Raw genomic sequence first — 15,756 nt, 5'->3', positions numbered from 1 at the left:
GACAATGGTGACCCTATATCACCGTAGCCAAAGCATGGTTGTTTGTGAAAATTTGTGGGAAAAAATGGAAAGGTATGTTTAAACACGAAAATAGCTCTCGCTTTTGAAAACTGACCTTTCATGAAATACTAATAAACTGCCAAGTACCTTTTATATTTACATAGACCTTTCAGCACTTTGTATAAATAATGTATTTGAAATCCTTTTTTATAATCTTGTGTAGTACATAAATTAAGTTGTTACTATCACCGGTGAATAGCATTTTCATGTATACAAGAGGTAAGCTTGAATGATTATAGCCTTTTATCCAAAGGATACAGGAGTGCTAATTCATAGGGGCACATGGACCCCAATGTTTATAGCAGCGCTTTCAACAATAGCCAAATTATGGAAAGAGCTCAAATGTCCATCAACGGATGAATGGATAAAGATGTGGTTTATGTATACAATGGAATACTATTTGGCAATGAGAAAGAATGAAATCCTGCCATTTGCAACAACATGGATGGAACTAGAGGGTATTATGCTGAGTGAATATGTCAGTCAGAGAAAGACAGATATCATGTTTTCACTCATATGTGGAACTTGAGAAACTTAACAGAAGACCATGGGGAAAGGGAAGGGGAAAAAAATAGCTTCAAACAGAGAGGAAGGCAAACCATAAGAGACTCTTAAATACAGAGAACAAACTAAGGGTTGATGGGTGGTGAGGGAGAGGGGAAAATGGGCGATGGGCATTGAGGAGGGTGCTTATTGGGATGAGCACTGGGTGTTGTATGTAAGCGATGAATCACGGGAATCTACCCCCCAAACCAAGAGCACACTCTATATACTGTATGTCAGCCAACTTGGTAATAACTTATATTTTAAAAAAATATCCAAAACATATAAAGAACATGACTTAATATTAAATACAATCTGAGGGGAAAAAATGATTATAGCTTTCCCGGCAAGGAAGTTCCTCAGAAAACTAACAACAGAACTACCAAATGATCTAGCAATTCTAGTTCTGGATACTTATCTGAAGGAAATTAAAACCCTAACTCAAAAAGAGATCTGCACCCCCATTTATTGCAGCATTATTTACAATAGCCAAGATGTGGAAGCCTAAGTGTCCATCAACGGATGAAAGGACAAAAAAATGTGATAGGTAAGAGAGATATCTATATAGACATACAGAGATACACACAACAGAATATTATTCAGCCAGAAAGAAGAAGGAAATCTTGCCATTTGCGACAGCATGGATGGACCTTGAGGGCATTATGTTAAGTAAAGTAAGTCAGACAGAGAAAGAGAAATCTTACATAGTCTCACTTATATGTAGAATCTAAAAGAAAAAACACACACATAACAAAAAACAAACTCATAGATACAGAGAGAACAGATTGGTGGTTGCCAGAGGTGGGGGAGGGGAGCAGGCGAGATGGGTGAAGGCGACCAAAAAGGACGGACAAGTTATAAAGTAAGTCATGGGACTGTAATACACAGCTTAGTGACTATAGTTAATAACATGCTATTATCTACTTGAAAGTTGCTAAGTGAGTGGATCTTTAAAGTTCTCATCACAAGAAAGAGATTGTAAACCTGTGTGGGGGATAGATGGTAACTAGACATACTGTGGTGATCATTTCACAATATATACAAACATTGAATCATTATGTTTTGCACATGAAACTAATATAATATTAAATATCAATTATATCTCAATAAACAAGATCATAGTCTTCCTCTCATGCTCTCATTACTTGCTTTGAAATTTTAAAAATCTTTTATAAGACTAAACACCTAACAATCTTATTCAATTAAGTTTTGAAGACAGGGTAAATCTTCATACATGGAAACATCTACTCCTAATACTTAAGAGTATTTTTTTTTTTAAAGAGCTGGTCATAGATTGGGGTAAAGAGAACGTGAAACATGACGATTAGTTAAAAAGAAAAGAAATGAGAGACAATGGACAATATTACGTTCAATGAGTTAATAAGAATATTAGACATATGTAAATGCCAATACATGTATAAAAGCATGAACCAACTCAAATGCTTTTGTCATTTATAAATCGCGAGTGGGAATATAACATGGTATATCCACTCTGGAAACCAGTTTGGCAGTTTCTTATAAAACTAAATTACCATGCAAGCCAGAAATCATACCACCGGGCATTTACCTCAGAGAAATGAAAACTTATGTTCATATAAATAGCTGGACATCAAGGTTCATAGCAGCTTTATTTGTAATACTCCCAAACCGGAAACAACTCCTCTCTTTTTCAAAGGTTGAACAGCTACACAGAGGTATGGCCAAACAGAGATATTGCTACAATGGAATAGTCCTCAGCAAGAAAAAGGAGCGAACCATTGATAAATACAAACTTGGATGAAGTGCTTGGAAATTGTACTTGGAAATTGGACTTAGTAGGTGGAAAAAAAGCCCCAAAAGGTGATGAACCATGTGATTCCATTTATGCAGCATTCTTGAAATGTCAAAATTATAGAAATGGTGAACAGATTAGTGGTTAGCAGGGGTTAGGGGTTGGGGGATAAGGAAGAGAGTTGGATGTGGCTATAATAATGGAACAATGGAACTGTTCTGTATCTTAACTATATCAATGTCCATAATTTAACTGTATTATGATATGATACGATAGTTTTGCAAGATGTTATCCTTAGGGGAAACTGGGTAAAGAGGACACGCAATGTGTTTCTTAAAACTGAGTATGGGGGCACTTGGGTGGTTCAGTTGGTTAAGTGTCTGACTTCAGCTCAGGTCATGATCTCACGGTTTATGAGTTTGAGCCCCGTGTCGGGCTCTGTGCTGACAGCTCAGAGCCTGGAGCCTGCTTCAGAATCTGTGTTTCTGTCTCTCTCTGCCCCTCTCCCCCTCTCTCAAAAATAAATATACATTACAAATTTCTTTAAAACTTTGTATGAATCGGGGCACCTGGGTGACTCAGTCAATTGAGTGTCTGACTCTTGATTTCTGCTCAGGTCATGATCTCAGGGTCATGGGACTGAGCCTCCCATCAGGCTCCGAGCTGAGCATGGAGACGGCTTAAGATTCTCTCTCTCTCTCTCTCTCTCTCTCTCTCTCTCTCCCCTTCTCTCCTGCTCACTCTCTCTCTCTCCCCTTCTCTCCTGCTCACTCTCTCTCTCTCTCTCTCTCTACAATAAAATTGGAAAAAACTGAGTATGAATCCACTCCAAATGAAATGTTTAATTAGAAAAAATTGTAGTTACTTGTAGAACTAAGACTACACTATGTTTTATTTATTTTTTAATGTTTTTATTTATTTTTGAGACAGAGAGAGACAGAGCATGAGCAGGGGAGGGGCAGAGAGAGAGGGAGACACAGAATCTGAAGCAGGCTCCAAGCTCTGAGCTGTCAGCACAGAGCCCGACGCGGGGCTCGAACTCACAGACCGCGAGATCATGACCTGAGCCAAAGTCAGATGCTCAACCGACTGAGCCACCCAGGCACCCCTACACGATGTTTTAAAAGGAGAAAGTGTGTTTTGTATTCTGTCAGTATAGATGCATAAACTATAAACAACTGGGGGGGATTGGGAGAGACTGTTGGAAAACAGTACTTTGTTTTCAGTTAGTGTATTGAAGTAATACTATTCGTATGGTTAGACCCATTATATATATATTTCTGGATAAAACAAATGAATAATTAGGGATATCCTAATTCTCACCTTCTCTGTATGTCTCAGTGCAAAGGAAAGGAGACCTAGTAGAAATATGGGAGAGGTTAAGTAAATGCTTTTCAACTATATTTGACTTGTAATTATCAGTATGAATTCATAAGACATTTATCTTTAATGGTGTGTGTGTTATTCTATATGAAAATGTAGAATACATTGTCATTATTCTATCTCTTCTGTTGACAAAGGCTAGAAACAATGACCAATCCAATAAATATACAAAAAATATTTCTAGTATGCAATGTTCTTTTTTTTTTTTAACGTTTATTTTTGAGACAGAGAGAGACAGAGCATGAACGGGGGAGGCTCAGAGAGAGGGAGACACAGAATCTGAAACAGGCTCCAGACTCTGAGCTGTCAGCACAGAGCCCGACGCAGGGCTCGAACTCATGGATCGCAAGATCATGACCTGAGCCGAAGTCGGCCGCTTAACTGACTGAGCCACCCAAGCGCCCCCAGTATGCAATGTTCTTGACATACTTTTGCCAACTAAAAGAAATCTTGCCACACAAAGTAGCAAGAAATTTATTTTTTAAAAAATCCACTTGGAATCTTGTCAAAAAGAATCTGAAACTAACCTTTGACTCTCTTTGGCCAAAGATGGGACAATTTGGGGTTCAATAAGAATAATAATTACAGTGGCTTGAATCCTAGTAGGCATATTCAGATCCATGAGTTTTTAACGGTATTTAAAAAATCAGTCATCTTTGAAGAATGTTAGGGGAACAGCTAATTATTGTCTAATAAAGGAAAAAAATCAAGCAAAAAATTCTGTTTTCAATCATTTGTTTTATCCCTTTGTTTCCCTGTTCTACCCTCTTAAAAAAAATTAGTCCCAATAGGAGCTAATCATAATTCATGTATTATTTAAACCAAATTCTCTTAATTGTTAAGATAATTATGGCTCATAGAACTGAAATTGCTAGAATTTCATATAACAGATATGTATGGTTATAAAGAGAGTGCTGTAAATAATTCTCATGATCTATTCACAATGTTTTATAGAAGAAATTACTCTGGAGATCCTTTGAAATTTCTGCACATATTTTGAAAAATCTGCATTCTTGAGCCTTATTTGGGTTAAGTAGATTATAGCAAACTTTGTGTGTAATCAGGGAGAAAACATAAGAGTGTAAAATATACAAGAATGTGGGGACTTTATAAGAAATAAATCAGTTTTACTCCAATAACTGGGATGCCTGCATTTGGTAATGGTATTCTCTTGGAAGTTAGATTGTCAAAGCCATACTTTTTAATTCATAATATTTGATTTTATTTTTTTATTTATTTATTTTTTTTAACGTTTATTTATTTTTGGGACAGAGAGAGACAGAGCATGAACGGGGGAGGGGCAGAGAGAGAGGGAGACACAGAATCGGAAACAGGCTCCAGGCTCTGAGCCATCAGCCCAGAGCCTGACGCGGGGCTCGAACTCACAGACCGCGAGATCATGACCTGGCTGAAGTCGGACGCTCAACCGACTGCGCCACCCAGGCGCCCCCATAATATTTGATTTTAAAAATCTCTTTTCCTTGTCTTTGATGAGAACCAGGGTGAAGAGCATATTCACAAACATTCTCCCCAATAGCACACAAGAGTAGCCAATTTTTAAAAATCTCTAGCCAATGTAAACCCTGCCAACCTGGACAGTTCTATATCAGGAAAACCTTCTGCTGTGTTTTTTCTCCATTTGAGGCACTTAGAAAGTTGGACCCATACGTAATGTTTTTCTTTTTCTTTTTTCAAAAACACTAAAGACAATATGATATGCATTTCTGTTGGCACATTTCACTAACAGCTTTTTCTATCAAGGGAAAAATATCACCTTGTCACTAATTTCCTTTTATTAATCTTTTTGACTTATGTAGCATAGTGGTTAAAAGAAGGGATTTTTCTTAGGTAAAAATCTTACCTTTCTGTGCCTTGGTCTTCTTACTTGTGAATAAGGATCAAAGCACTACGAACTGTGAGTGATCTCTGGAATATGTTAAGTTCAATGTTTGCTGCTATGACTGTTTGTATTATATGCTATCTCAAAGTGTATGGGAAAAGGGTCAATAGATAAATGGAGACAGAGAGAGTCATTTTACTATGCGCCTTGTGCCTTATAAGTGCCAACACTGTCTGTGCTAGGTACTTAATTATTTTTAAAATTTGTTTAATGTTTATTCATTTTTTGAGAAGGAGAGAGACAGAGAGAGAGTGCAAGTGGGGTAGGGGCAGAGAGAGAGAGAGTGGGACAGAGGATCCAAAGCAGGTTCTGTGCTGATAGCACAGAGCCTGACGCGGGGCTTGAACTCCCAAACTGGGAGATCATGACCTGAGCCAAAGTCGGATGCTCAACCAACTGAGCCACCCAGGCGCCCCTTTTAAAGCTTTTTTCTAATGTTTATTTTGGGGAGAGAGAGAGAGACAGAGCATGAATGGGGGGAGGGACAGAGAGAGAGGGAGACACAGAATCTGAAGCTCCAGGCTGTGAGCTATCAGCACAGAGCCTGACACGGGGCTCGAACCAACAAACTGTGTGATCACTACCTGAGCCAAAGTCGAACACTTAACCGACTGAGCCACCCAGGTGCTCCTGTGCTAAGTACTTTAAACATATTGTCTCATCTAATCCTTTGTCCCACCCAAATCAAATCCTTTATTGACCACCCATATGAATTGGTTTTAATAACATTGTGGTAAATTAGTTTGCTGTTCAAATTTTTCACTCCCTTCTTCCCTGTTTCACTTCCATGAAGGGACATAATTACCTGTATCACTGATCTTGGGCTTGGCTATTTGGCATGTTTTGGTTTTGGAGTGGGCAGAATATACTTCTTTGCCTCTTGACTTTGGATTTGTCCACATGCCTTGCTTTGATGGATGGAATCTTATCAAATATGACTCGAGCAGGAGCCTGAAATGTGCGTGTGCAGTGAGATTTGCTCTCTTGCACTTTTGCGATTAGAGGAGAATATGTCGCTATACTGCTGACCCATGGAGGTTGACAGGCACGTGGGCAGACTTGGGTGAGACCTAAATGTGGATCCACACCCAGCCAGGCCCAGACGAGATCTGCCAGCCTCCAGCCATGCCACAGACGAATGAGAAGGAATGAATGATCGGTGTTTGAGGTTACTGGGTTTTGGGGTGCTTTTTTTTAGTTTATGTATTTACTTTGACAGAGAGTGCACACGCGTGTGCTGGGGAGGGGCAGAGAGAGAAAGAGAGAGTATCCCAGGCAGGCTCTGCACTTATGGAGTCTGAGGTGGCGCTCGAACCCACAAAATGCAAGATCGCGACCTGAGCTGAAGTTGGACACTTAACCGACTGAGCCACCCAGGCGCCCCTTAGAGTGTTTCGTTATATGGCATTTTTCTGGCAATAGCTAATTGATAACAAGCACCCTATTTCCTATTCTTCAACCCTGGGAAACATAAGCACAGTCCTTCCTTATTTTCAACTGCCAGCATCTTAAAATGCAATAGAACTGAGCGAATTACTTAATTGAATGCACACAAGAAAAATTCCTGACTGCATCTAACTTTCTTTTATAACCTAATGGGCTTCTCTGTTTTTTTAAGGGGTGATACACAGGCAAAGAAGCAACATAACTCACCAGAATGCTGACTCCCGGAGACCCATCACTGCCATTAGCTTCTTACACTTCTTTCTTTCCTTTGTAACATTTAACGATGTAGAGTATACAAAAGGGGAGAAATAAACTATACAAATAAAAATAAACCATGTATTTATAACTTCTCCCTTAGAAATGAAGGATGGCATCCTCATATTTATTCCAGTAACTGATGTCAGCGTCTCCATCACAGAATGATTTGTTGTGAGCTAAATTGGGATGTTAAACAGATGCATTACCTTAACTATAGAAAGATACATTAGCAAAAAAGAAAAATATATTAGAAAACCATACACATTTTCCTTCTTTCCATCTTCAGTATTTGCATATTTCCATTGTGTAAGATATGGTGAACTATGAATATCATGAGAACAGTCTTGATGACTTTTGGGATTAGTTGACATTACTTCTAAGAGCTGTTTTAGACGTTGCTTGGATGTCTATCATGCTATGATAGTATACTATGATCGGTGATGGAGTGATAGCAGGGATCCACAGGAACACTCCTCCCTCTCACGAAGCTTTATATTTCATGGGGGGGGGGCTGAGAAGGAAGGGGAGATCTCAGATAACTCACTGCACAATCAATTGTTTGATGATAATCGAGCAATTGCCTTAACAGAGAAGCAGAGTGTGCTGTGAGACGAAACACAGGCAAGGCTTCCCTGAACAAATGACATTTATGTATATAATGATCTTACCTAAATAAAGCTGGGGGGCGTGGGGAGAGTTGAAGATAGAGAAGACAATCTGGGCAGGGGAAACAGCATGTGCAAAGGAAAGGAGTGTAGAATGTCGGAGGCACAGGAGACAGGTCCTTGAAGCAAAGCTGATGGCAAGAGAGAGGGGGGGAGGGAGAGAGAAAAAGAGGGAGAGAGAAAGAAGATGGGGCCAAAGAAATAAACTACTCCCATAGGGCAGGCAAAAGGTGATAAAAGATAAAAGATGGCAAAAGCCAAAAAATGGCTTCGACTAGTGCTGGTGGTGGAGTTAAGTACATGGGTTTCAGCTTAGAATGAACAGGGCTAGATGACAGATTGGATGTAATGGGTGAGGCAGAGGAGATTTTCTCTGATAATTGCCCAGTTTCTAGTTGGTCACCTAGGTGGGTAGCTTTGGCATTCACTGAGATAGCAAAACTTTTGAAAGGCTCAGCCACATTAAGAGAAAAATACTCATATTCAGCTTTGAACATACTAGTCTGAATTGCTTAGGAAGCATCAAAGTAGAGATATTCTGTAAGCAGATACACAGAACGAGAGCAGAGGTTAGCCAACTATGGTCCATGGACCAAATCTGGTCCACCACTTGTTTTGTAGATAAAGTTTTATTGGAACGGAGCCATGCTCATTTCCCTATTGTCTATGGCTGCTTTCACATTACAACAGCTGAGTTCAATACGTGCCATAGTAAATGTTGGGCCCCAGAGCCTACAGTATTTATGATCTGGCCCCTTACAGAACAAGTTTATGGGGCACCTGCGTGGCTCAGTCAGTTAAGTGTCTGACTTCAGCTCAGGTCATGATCTCATGGTTCGTGGGTTTGAGCCCCGCGTCGGGCTCTGTGCTGACGGCTCAGAGCCTGGAGCCTGCTTCGGATTCTGTGTCTCCCTCTCTCTCTGTGTGTGTTTCTCTCTCTCTCTCTCTCAAAAATAAATAAACATTAAAAAAAATTTAGAACAAGTTTGTTGGTTTGCAAGTCGACTTAATCAGCATGTAAACTGTAATTAAAGTTATGGAAATGAATAACATTGTTTAGAGAAAGGACAGAGGTTGGAGAAAGATGCCTAGGTTAGAACCGTGTGGAACTACAGATATAAAGAAGCATGAGTATGAAGTTGGATACACTGGCAAGAAGACTGAAAAGGAAGGGCTAGAAAAGTACACGAAGACCAGGTAAAGGCTATGTTATTTAGTTAAAAGATCAATTAAGATAAGGGATGAAAAATGTCAGCCATTAATCAACATGGGAGTTGTTACCAACCTAAAAAAATGCCATTTGGGTGGTATGGTGTGAGACAGAAGTCATTCTGAATTGAGTGGGGCCTACGTGAAGACAACTCTTTCAAGAAACTTAGCTGTTAAGAGGAGGGAGCTAGAGAGTACTTGCCTGAGGAGGAAATAAGGAAAGGTCCCGATAATATGTGGAGAAATTAATAATTTTAGATCCCAAAGAGAAGACTCTAGAGGAAAGGGGGAAGTTGAAGAAAGAGGAGACAGAAGGGAAAACCCATTGAGCAACCTTCCTGATAATGTTGGAAGGAACAGGATTCAGCCTGTGAATTGAGGAAAGACATTAGAGAGGAGGTAGAAGGAAACGGATGGGTGTCGTGAGTAGCAGGTCTGTAGTTGAACAGGCTTTGCGTCGGGAAGTTGGGGATATTCCCATCCGCCAGCTTCTTTTTCTCTGGGAATAAGAAGCAGAGAACAATCCCCTCAGAGTGTGGGGGCGAGGCAGAAGAAGATAGGGAAATACTGAAGATATACTGAAGATATAAAGCAGATAGAAAATACCGAAGATATAAAGCAGACCGCTTAAGTTTGTCACTTACTTCTATAATTGCAGCATTAATCGCAGTTTGAAAAGCCACAAACCCATTTTGCCAGTATCTTGTCACGTAACAAAAAATGTCATCACGCATATCCCAACAGTGTTCTCGAAGGAAAGACAAAAACATGCCGTCATTGTGCAATGCCATCAATCCATGCGGATTAAGACCTTTCACTTTGGCTCTAGAGTGAAATATCTACAGGCCCGCTCAGAGCCCATGGATATACAGTCTAGAGCATGCTTAAAGCATTTCTGCAAAACTGGCAGAAAGAAGCGTATTAGGGCATGGTGGCCACAATCATTGGACTCCTCCAACAGGAAAGACTGGTCACTAAGTGCAGGAATAAAAAGTACATTACTTTTTTTTTTATTTGATCAATGTTTCTATCATTCGTTACCAACTGGGGATTTGATGAAGTTGCAAAACAGATTGTATAATTCTTCTGTAGTTACCTGAATATTCAGAGTGTTCTTCTGCAATTGAAAGTCCATATGCCCAATTCAACTTCAGCTGATATGAAAAAGTATCGTTAAACACAATTCCCACCATTTCATGATGGCTTTCTAAAAGTACCGTATCCATCATTTCTTTATCAGCAACCCCAATGGTTTTTCTTCCTGCCACACATGAAAAAATATAAAGAATCGTATCAGCTCGTCACTAGAGAACACAAAACCAAGTTGTAATTGTTTATTAGGCGTCACATACCATCCCTGAGAAGGTGCAAAGTAGCTACTGAAAGTCTTTCCTATTGTTTTACGCTCTGTAAATATGTGAGAAGAGGTAAATGACATAATGTCTTTTAAAAACCAGTAGTTACAGTCCACCTACAGGTTCTTTGGAGTTAAGAACAGTTTTTAAGAATTAAGCTCAGAACGTTCATAAGGGATGAGTTTATAATCTGTAGAAGTAATCCATCCAATAAGTGGATAATTAATCCATTACTAGTGGAAGATTTGGAAACCTCTGATGTCCAATTTATGATCTCCTTTTTAAATACTTTTTTATACTTTCATGTATTATGTTCTAAAATTTTCTCTAATTTTAACACAGTACTTAGAGCTCACTCAGGATGATGTCTGCATGAAGAGGAGAACATACTCAATTTCATAGTGTAGCTATATCTTTCAAAACTACTCATCTTTCCAAACATGAAGCAAGGCTGTGAAATTAAAAAAAAAAATTTTTTTAATGTTTATTTACCTTTGAGAGAGAGAGACAGAGTGAGAGCAGGGGAGGGGCAGAGAGAGAGGGAGACACAGAATCCAAAACAGGTTCCAGGCTCTGAGCTGTTGGCACAGAGCCTGATGCGAGGCTTGAACTCATGAGCCATGAGATCATGACCTGAGCCGAGGTCGGACGCTTAACTGACCCAGACACCCAGGCAGGTACCCCAAGGCTGTGGAATTTTTATGAGGACAATGCTAATTTCACTGCTTTTCTCTAGAGGGATACAAATAATGTCAAGGTCCAAACATGAGTATTTGGGCTAAACAGCACAAGTCAGACAAATGTAGAATGAGGTGTCATGAGAGGAGCTATGACCGGAACAGGCTGGCACGACAGCTGAGTTGGGGCTTCTATTAGAAAAGGATAGATGGACCCAGTGGGCCATGAGACTCCAAGGACTAAAAGCAGCAGAGAGCTGGGGCGCCTGGGTGGCTCAGTCAGTTAAGTGCCTGACTCTGAATTTTGGTTCAGGTCACGATCTTGCAGTTTGTGAGATCGAGCCCCGTGACAGTGGGGGAGTCTGCTTGGGATTCTCTCTCTCTCCCTCTCTCTTTGCCCCTCCCAACTCACACACTCTGTCTCAAAATAAGTAAATAAACATTTTTTAAAAAGGCAGCAAACAGCCTACACTGTGCAGGCGGGGAGACCAATCCCTGTGGCTTTTGGAAATGCTTCCCAAGTTAAAAAGAGATGTGGTAAATGACCAAATAGGGGAGGCATGGAAAACCAGATCAGGGTAGAATGAGCCCTGTTCAGTCAGAGCACATGGCCGATGTGGGTAAGGGAGACAGGCAGAAGTCAGAGACCCAGAAGCTGCCGTGAAGAATCACAAAAAAACGGAAGAAAGTGGTCGGGGGGAAGAAGCGAAATCATCTAGAATATGGTTCAAACTCGTTTTCCTATTCCCACCTTACTTTTTGGAGTACAGAACATATACTAATGATGACCCACAACAGCACAGATTTCAAGGATGAGAGGGCTGAAGGGAGTGTGTGTGATTTGAAAAACCCCAGGTTAAGCCGATGTCACTTCTCACCCACCTACCCTCACCTGTAACCCTACACCAACCCCCACGTGGCATATAGAATAAAGGTCCTCGCCCCAGTTGAGAAATACTGACCCATAGGCTAGGCAAATAAACTCAATTTGCACAATAAACTTCAAGTTAAACATGTGCAGATTGCATAATAATGAAACATCGGGCAACACACCTTTCATAAATGAAGCCGAAGACATCTTATCGATTATCTTCTGTGTCATGTTAGTGACTGGGGTATATGCCACCACCAGATCAGAGTCATTAAATTCATCCACACGTCCCAGGACATGAGGAGGCTGTTCAGGAAGATGGGTCGCTCTGAAGAGTCCCGAAAAGATGCAAAAATATAGCCCAAGAAGCAATGTTATTGTCCATTCCTCCAGTACACAAAAGAAAAAACGAGTCAAGTTATGATGTGGTCCAGATATCAAGAAACACGCAAACACATTTGAGGACAGAAAGTACTATCATTGAGCATTGAGTTTCATTTCTCTCTCTGACTTTTGCCTTCCCCAAATACCAATTTCAAAAATACACAACTTTGAAATCATATCAAACACGCCCATTGATCTTAACCCACTAACACAGCATCCCCAGTAGTGAGCCACTATTGAGTGTATGCCCTCATATGTGATGCAATATAAGTGCATAGCATCACATATGAGATATTCCTGCCAAAAATGTTCAACCTGAAGCTAATCCCACCTTTCAACCTAATTTTCTGTTTAAAGAAACGTAGAAGGCAAAGGAATGAATTAAATGACAGCATGAGTAGCAATCAGATAGATGCAGAACATGAATATTCAACAAGGTATGAGATGGTCTTATTGATTCCTGGCTTATCGAAACCAACTGTAAAAGTTTTTCAGGAAATTTTAGAAAATTGAACTTGAGATGATCATATGCAATTTTGGCTAATTTTGTGAAGTGTATTAGTGGTTATGTAGAATAGGTTTTTAATTCTTGTAGGTTCTAGCTGAAGTATTCTTTAAATGTTTATTTATTATTTTTTGAGAGAGAGAGAGAGAGCACAAGCTGGGGAGGGACAGAGAGAGAGGGAGACACAGAATCGGAAGCAGGCTCCAGGCTCCGAGCTGTCAGCACAGAGCTCGATGCAGGGCCCGAACTCACAGACCGTGAGAGTATATGACCTGAGCCAAAGTCAGAAGCGCAAACCACTGAGCCATCCAGGCGCCCCATCTCCTGAAGAGGAGAGACACAAAGACAAAGAAGGCAAAGATGGCAAGTGGTCAACCCTCGTCAACTCTGGGTCGTGGGTCAATAGGATAGGATGTGGCTTTATTTCTACATCTTGAAATTTAAAACATTTTTGATAAGTTGCCTTTAAAATTCTGGTGACGCGATTATCAAAAATGTACCCTTCATCGATACAGCAGCTGAAATATTAGAACTGAATTGTTTCAAGAGCTCTCACAGAGAAAGCAAACAACGATCGGAACTCTGCCAACTCCCGGTGAAATGTTATTTGCTATTTTTAAACAGAATACAGCCTCAACGTGGCCGAGGCAGCCCCAGATACACCTCAAGGTAACATTCAGCAAATGTCTTCACCCTAATGTCTATGCCCTGATGCGAGGAACTCAACAGAATGCAGAGATACTGACAGTCAGAGATCGATCTGGCTGTTCCCTGAAGCCACTCTGTGTTTACAAAAAGCATAGTCTTGAAAAGATCCCAAAAGAGTTCCCTAATTTTTCCTCATAGATTTTTTCGCTCAGCCCTCCTAATTAATAGAATCTTAATCCAAACATCCCCGTAGAGTTCAATGGTTTACTCATTTAAAATCTATCTCATTTTGCCTAACTTGTTTCATTTTTTTCCCCCTAACACTGAAGTTGGCTCAAAGTAAATCAGAAACATAAATCAAAGTAATGAAGTAAATCAAAGTCAATGAAACGTTACTTTGTTTTTCAGGAGCTATCATCTGAGTCCTTCAGTTAAATCTCATCAATTCACCATAAGTATTATCCTTTTCTGCAATATATCTTATATCTTATTCTGCAATATTTGCAAAATGTTTTATTTAGAACTCCAAACCAACTAGCCTGTGGAATGTGAACATAAAAAAGCAACACAAACAGCATAATACTAAATGATGGTTTTCATTCACTAAATACGGGAAAATAGACATCGTGACCCATACCGATAAGCTCTCTTTTTTCATTCTCCATTTTTTAAGGAAATTCTTGTATAAAAGGGCCTGAGTTTGTTGATACACGCTTATCTTTTTTTTAATCATTTTCTTCTGTTCATGGAAAGAGAGGGTGAGGTAAATATTGCACAGCAGTAACTAGAAGGAAAAAAAAAGACCAAAATAACCCCAATTACAGAAAAGCTTCTGACCACTTTGAAAACATAGCTTCAAGTGCATTAACTTGATGCCTTATTTGACTCTGCAGAAAAACATTCAGTAGGTTTTTGGTTTAAGTATTAACAAACGTAAATTATCTTGTCAGCGGTTAAGTATTTCTCTCCAGGCTCTCATGGCAATGAGTGATGATGGTGGCAGTATAGGAGGTCTTTCCTCTCTTGTCTCAAAAGTAACTTTTTTCTGACAAATCTCAACATTACAACAATCTAAAGTATATCAGGGAATAGGATGTTAGCGATGTTTAGAATCCAAAAAACACTTTGCTCTTTACTTAAAGAAAAAAAAGAATAAATAAAACCGTAACCAGTTTTGGTGGGTTTTTTTTGGGGGGGGGTTGCGTTTCTTTTCTTTCTTTTGGTCAGAGAATTGCCCACCAGCAGTCTGCACATCGAATGGCACACTTTTGCATGCTTATTTAATATCTAGGTAACCACTGAGTAAAGCAAAGTCGAATAACAATGATAGTCATTCTTAGAACCCAAAGAGCTAATTTCTCCTCTTAAATTCATGAGTCCTCTTTTATGTAGTAAGAATGTAAGACAAATACAAAGGGAGACCAAAAACATGTCAGTGGATATTATTGAAGTAATTGATTTGTAGATCACCATGATGTATAATAGGGATCCTTCTGTATTTTCAATGTGAAATTCCAGAGATTGGAATTTGGCCAGTATCAGAACTCTGGTCGTTTAAATTAATTTGAATAAATGTTGATGTTATATATAATAACAGTGTTCAGAGAACCTCCTCTGTTTCTGTTTTTTTTTTTTTTTGATGAAAGAAAAGGTAAAGCTATAAATATCAAAATAATCTATAAATTCTAACTTGAGAAAGTTTCTAAGTCAAAACATTTATCTTCGAGGTTCTGTTTGAATAGCTCAATAAACTACCCACAAGGACATTTTAAAAGAAAAAAGAAGCCACGGGGAAAAATAACCTGTCCTAATGCCAACACACTCCCAAGAAGTAAAACTCAGCAAATTCTCAAAAGGCTAACCAGAGACGTATGAAGCTGACCCCCTGAAAATTAGTTATATTCGTACACACTTCTGAGTCTCTCTTCCATTTTCCTATCATACTAAAACACTATATAACTGAGTTTAAAAAATTAAATCACTCATCAGGTCTTCCATATAAAACATACAATAATTTAGAAATATCAGAACAATAAAATAATTTTAACAACGTCAATCAAAATGTTTGGCATTGGCTATAT

At 39.4% G+C, this 15,756-nt stretch overlaps 1 protein-coding gene across 1 annotated transcript in view; it reads right to left on the bottom strand.

The window, feature by feature from the left end:
* ABCA10 (ATP binding cassette subfamily A member 10) overlaps positions 1-14,408 on the bottom strand; it is a 69,576-nt gene extending 55,168 nt beyond the window's left edge. The window contains exons 1-5 of the mRNA XM_047080542.1: positions 14,313-14,408; positions 12,321-12,525; positions 10,332-10,496; positions 9,880-9,983; positions 7,311-7,537 (exon numbers count right to left, since the gene is read on the bottom strand). Coding sequence (XP_046936498.1) covers positions 7,311-7,537; positions 9,880-9,983; positions 10,332-10,496; positions 12,321-12,525; positions 14,313-14,408 — 797 coding nt within the window. The remainder of the gene's footprint in view (positions 1-7,310; positions 7,538-9,879; positions 9,984-10,331; positions 10,497-12,320; positions 12,526-14,312) is intronic.
* Positions 14,409-15,756: the final 1,348 nt, after the last annotated feature.

Source organism: Lynx rufus, unplaced genomic scaffold (genome assembly GCF_022079265.1).
Source record: "Lynx rufus isolate CCGP_SWC_20201006 ecotype Redwood Valley unplaced genomic scaffold, mLynRuf1.p SCAF_18, whole genome shotgun sequence".
In the NCBI taxonomy this organism is placed as follows: Eukaryota; Metazoa; Chordata; class Mammalia; order Carnivora; family Felidae; genus Lynx; species Lynx rufus.
This window is presented reverse-complemented; position numbering and strand designations above follow the sequence as displayed.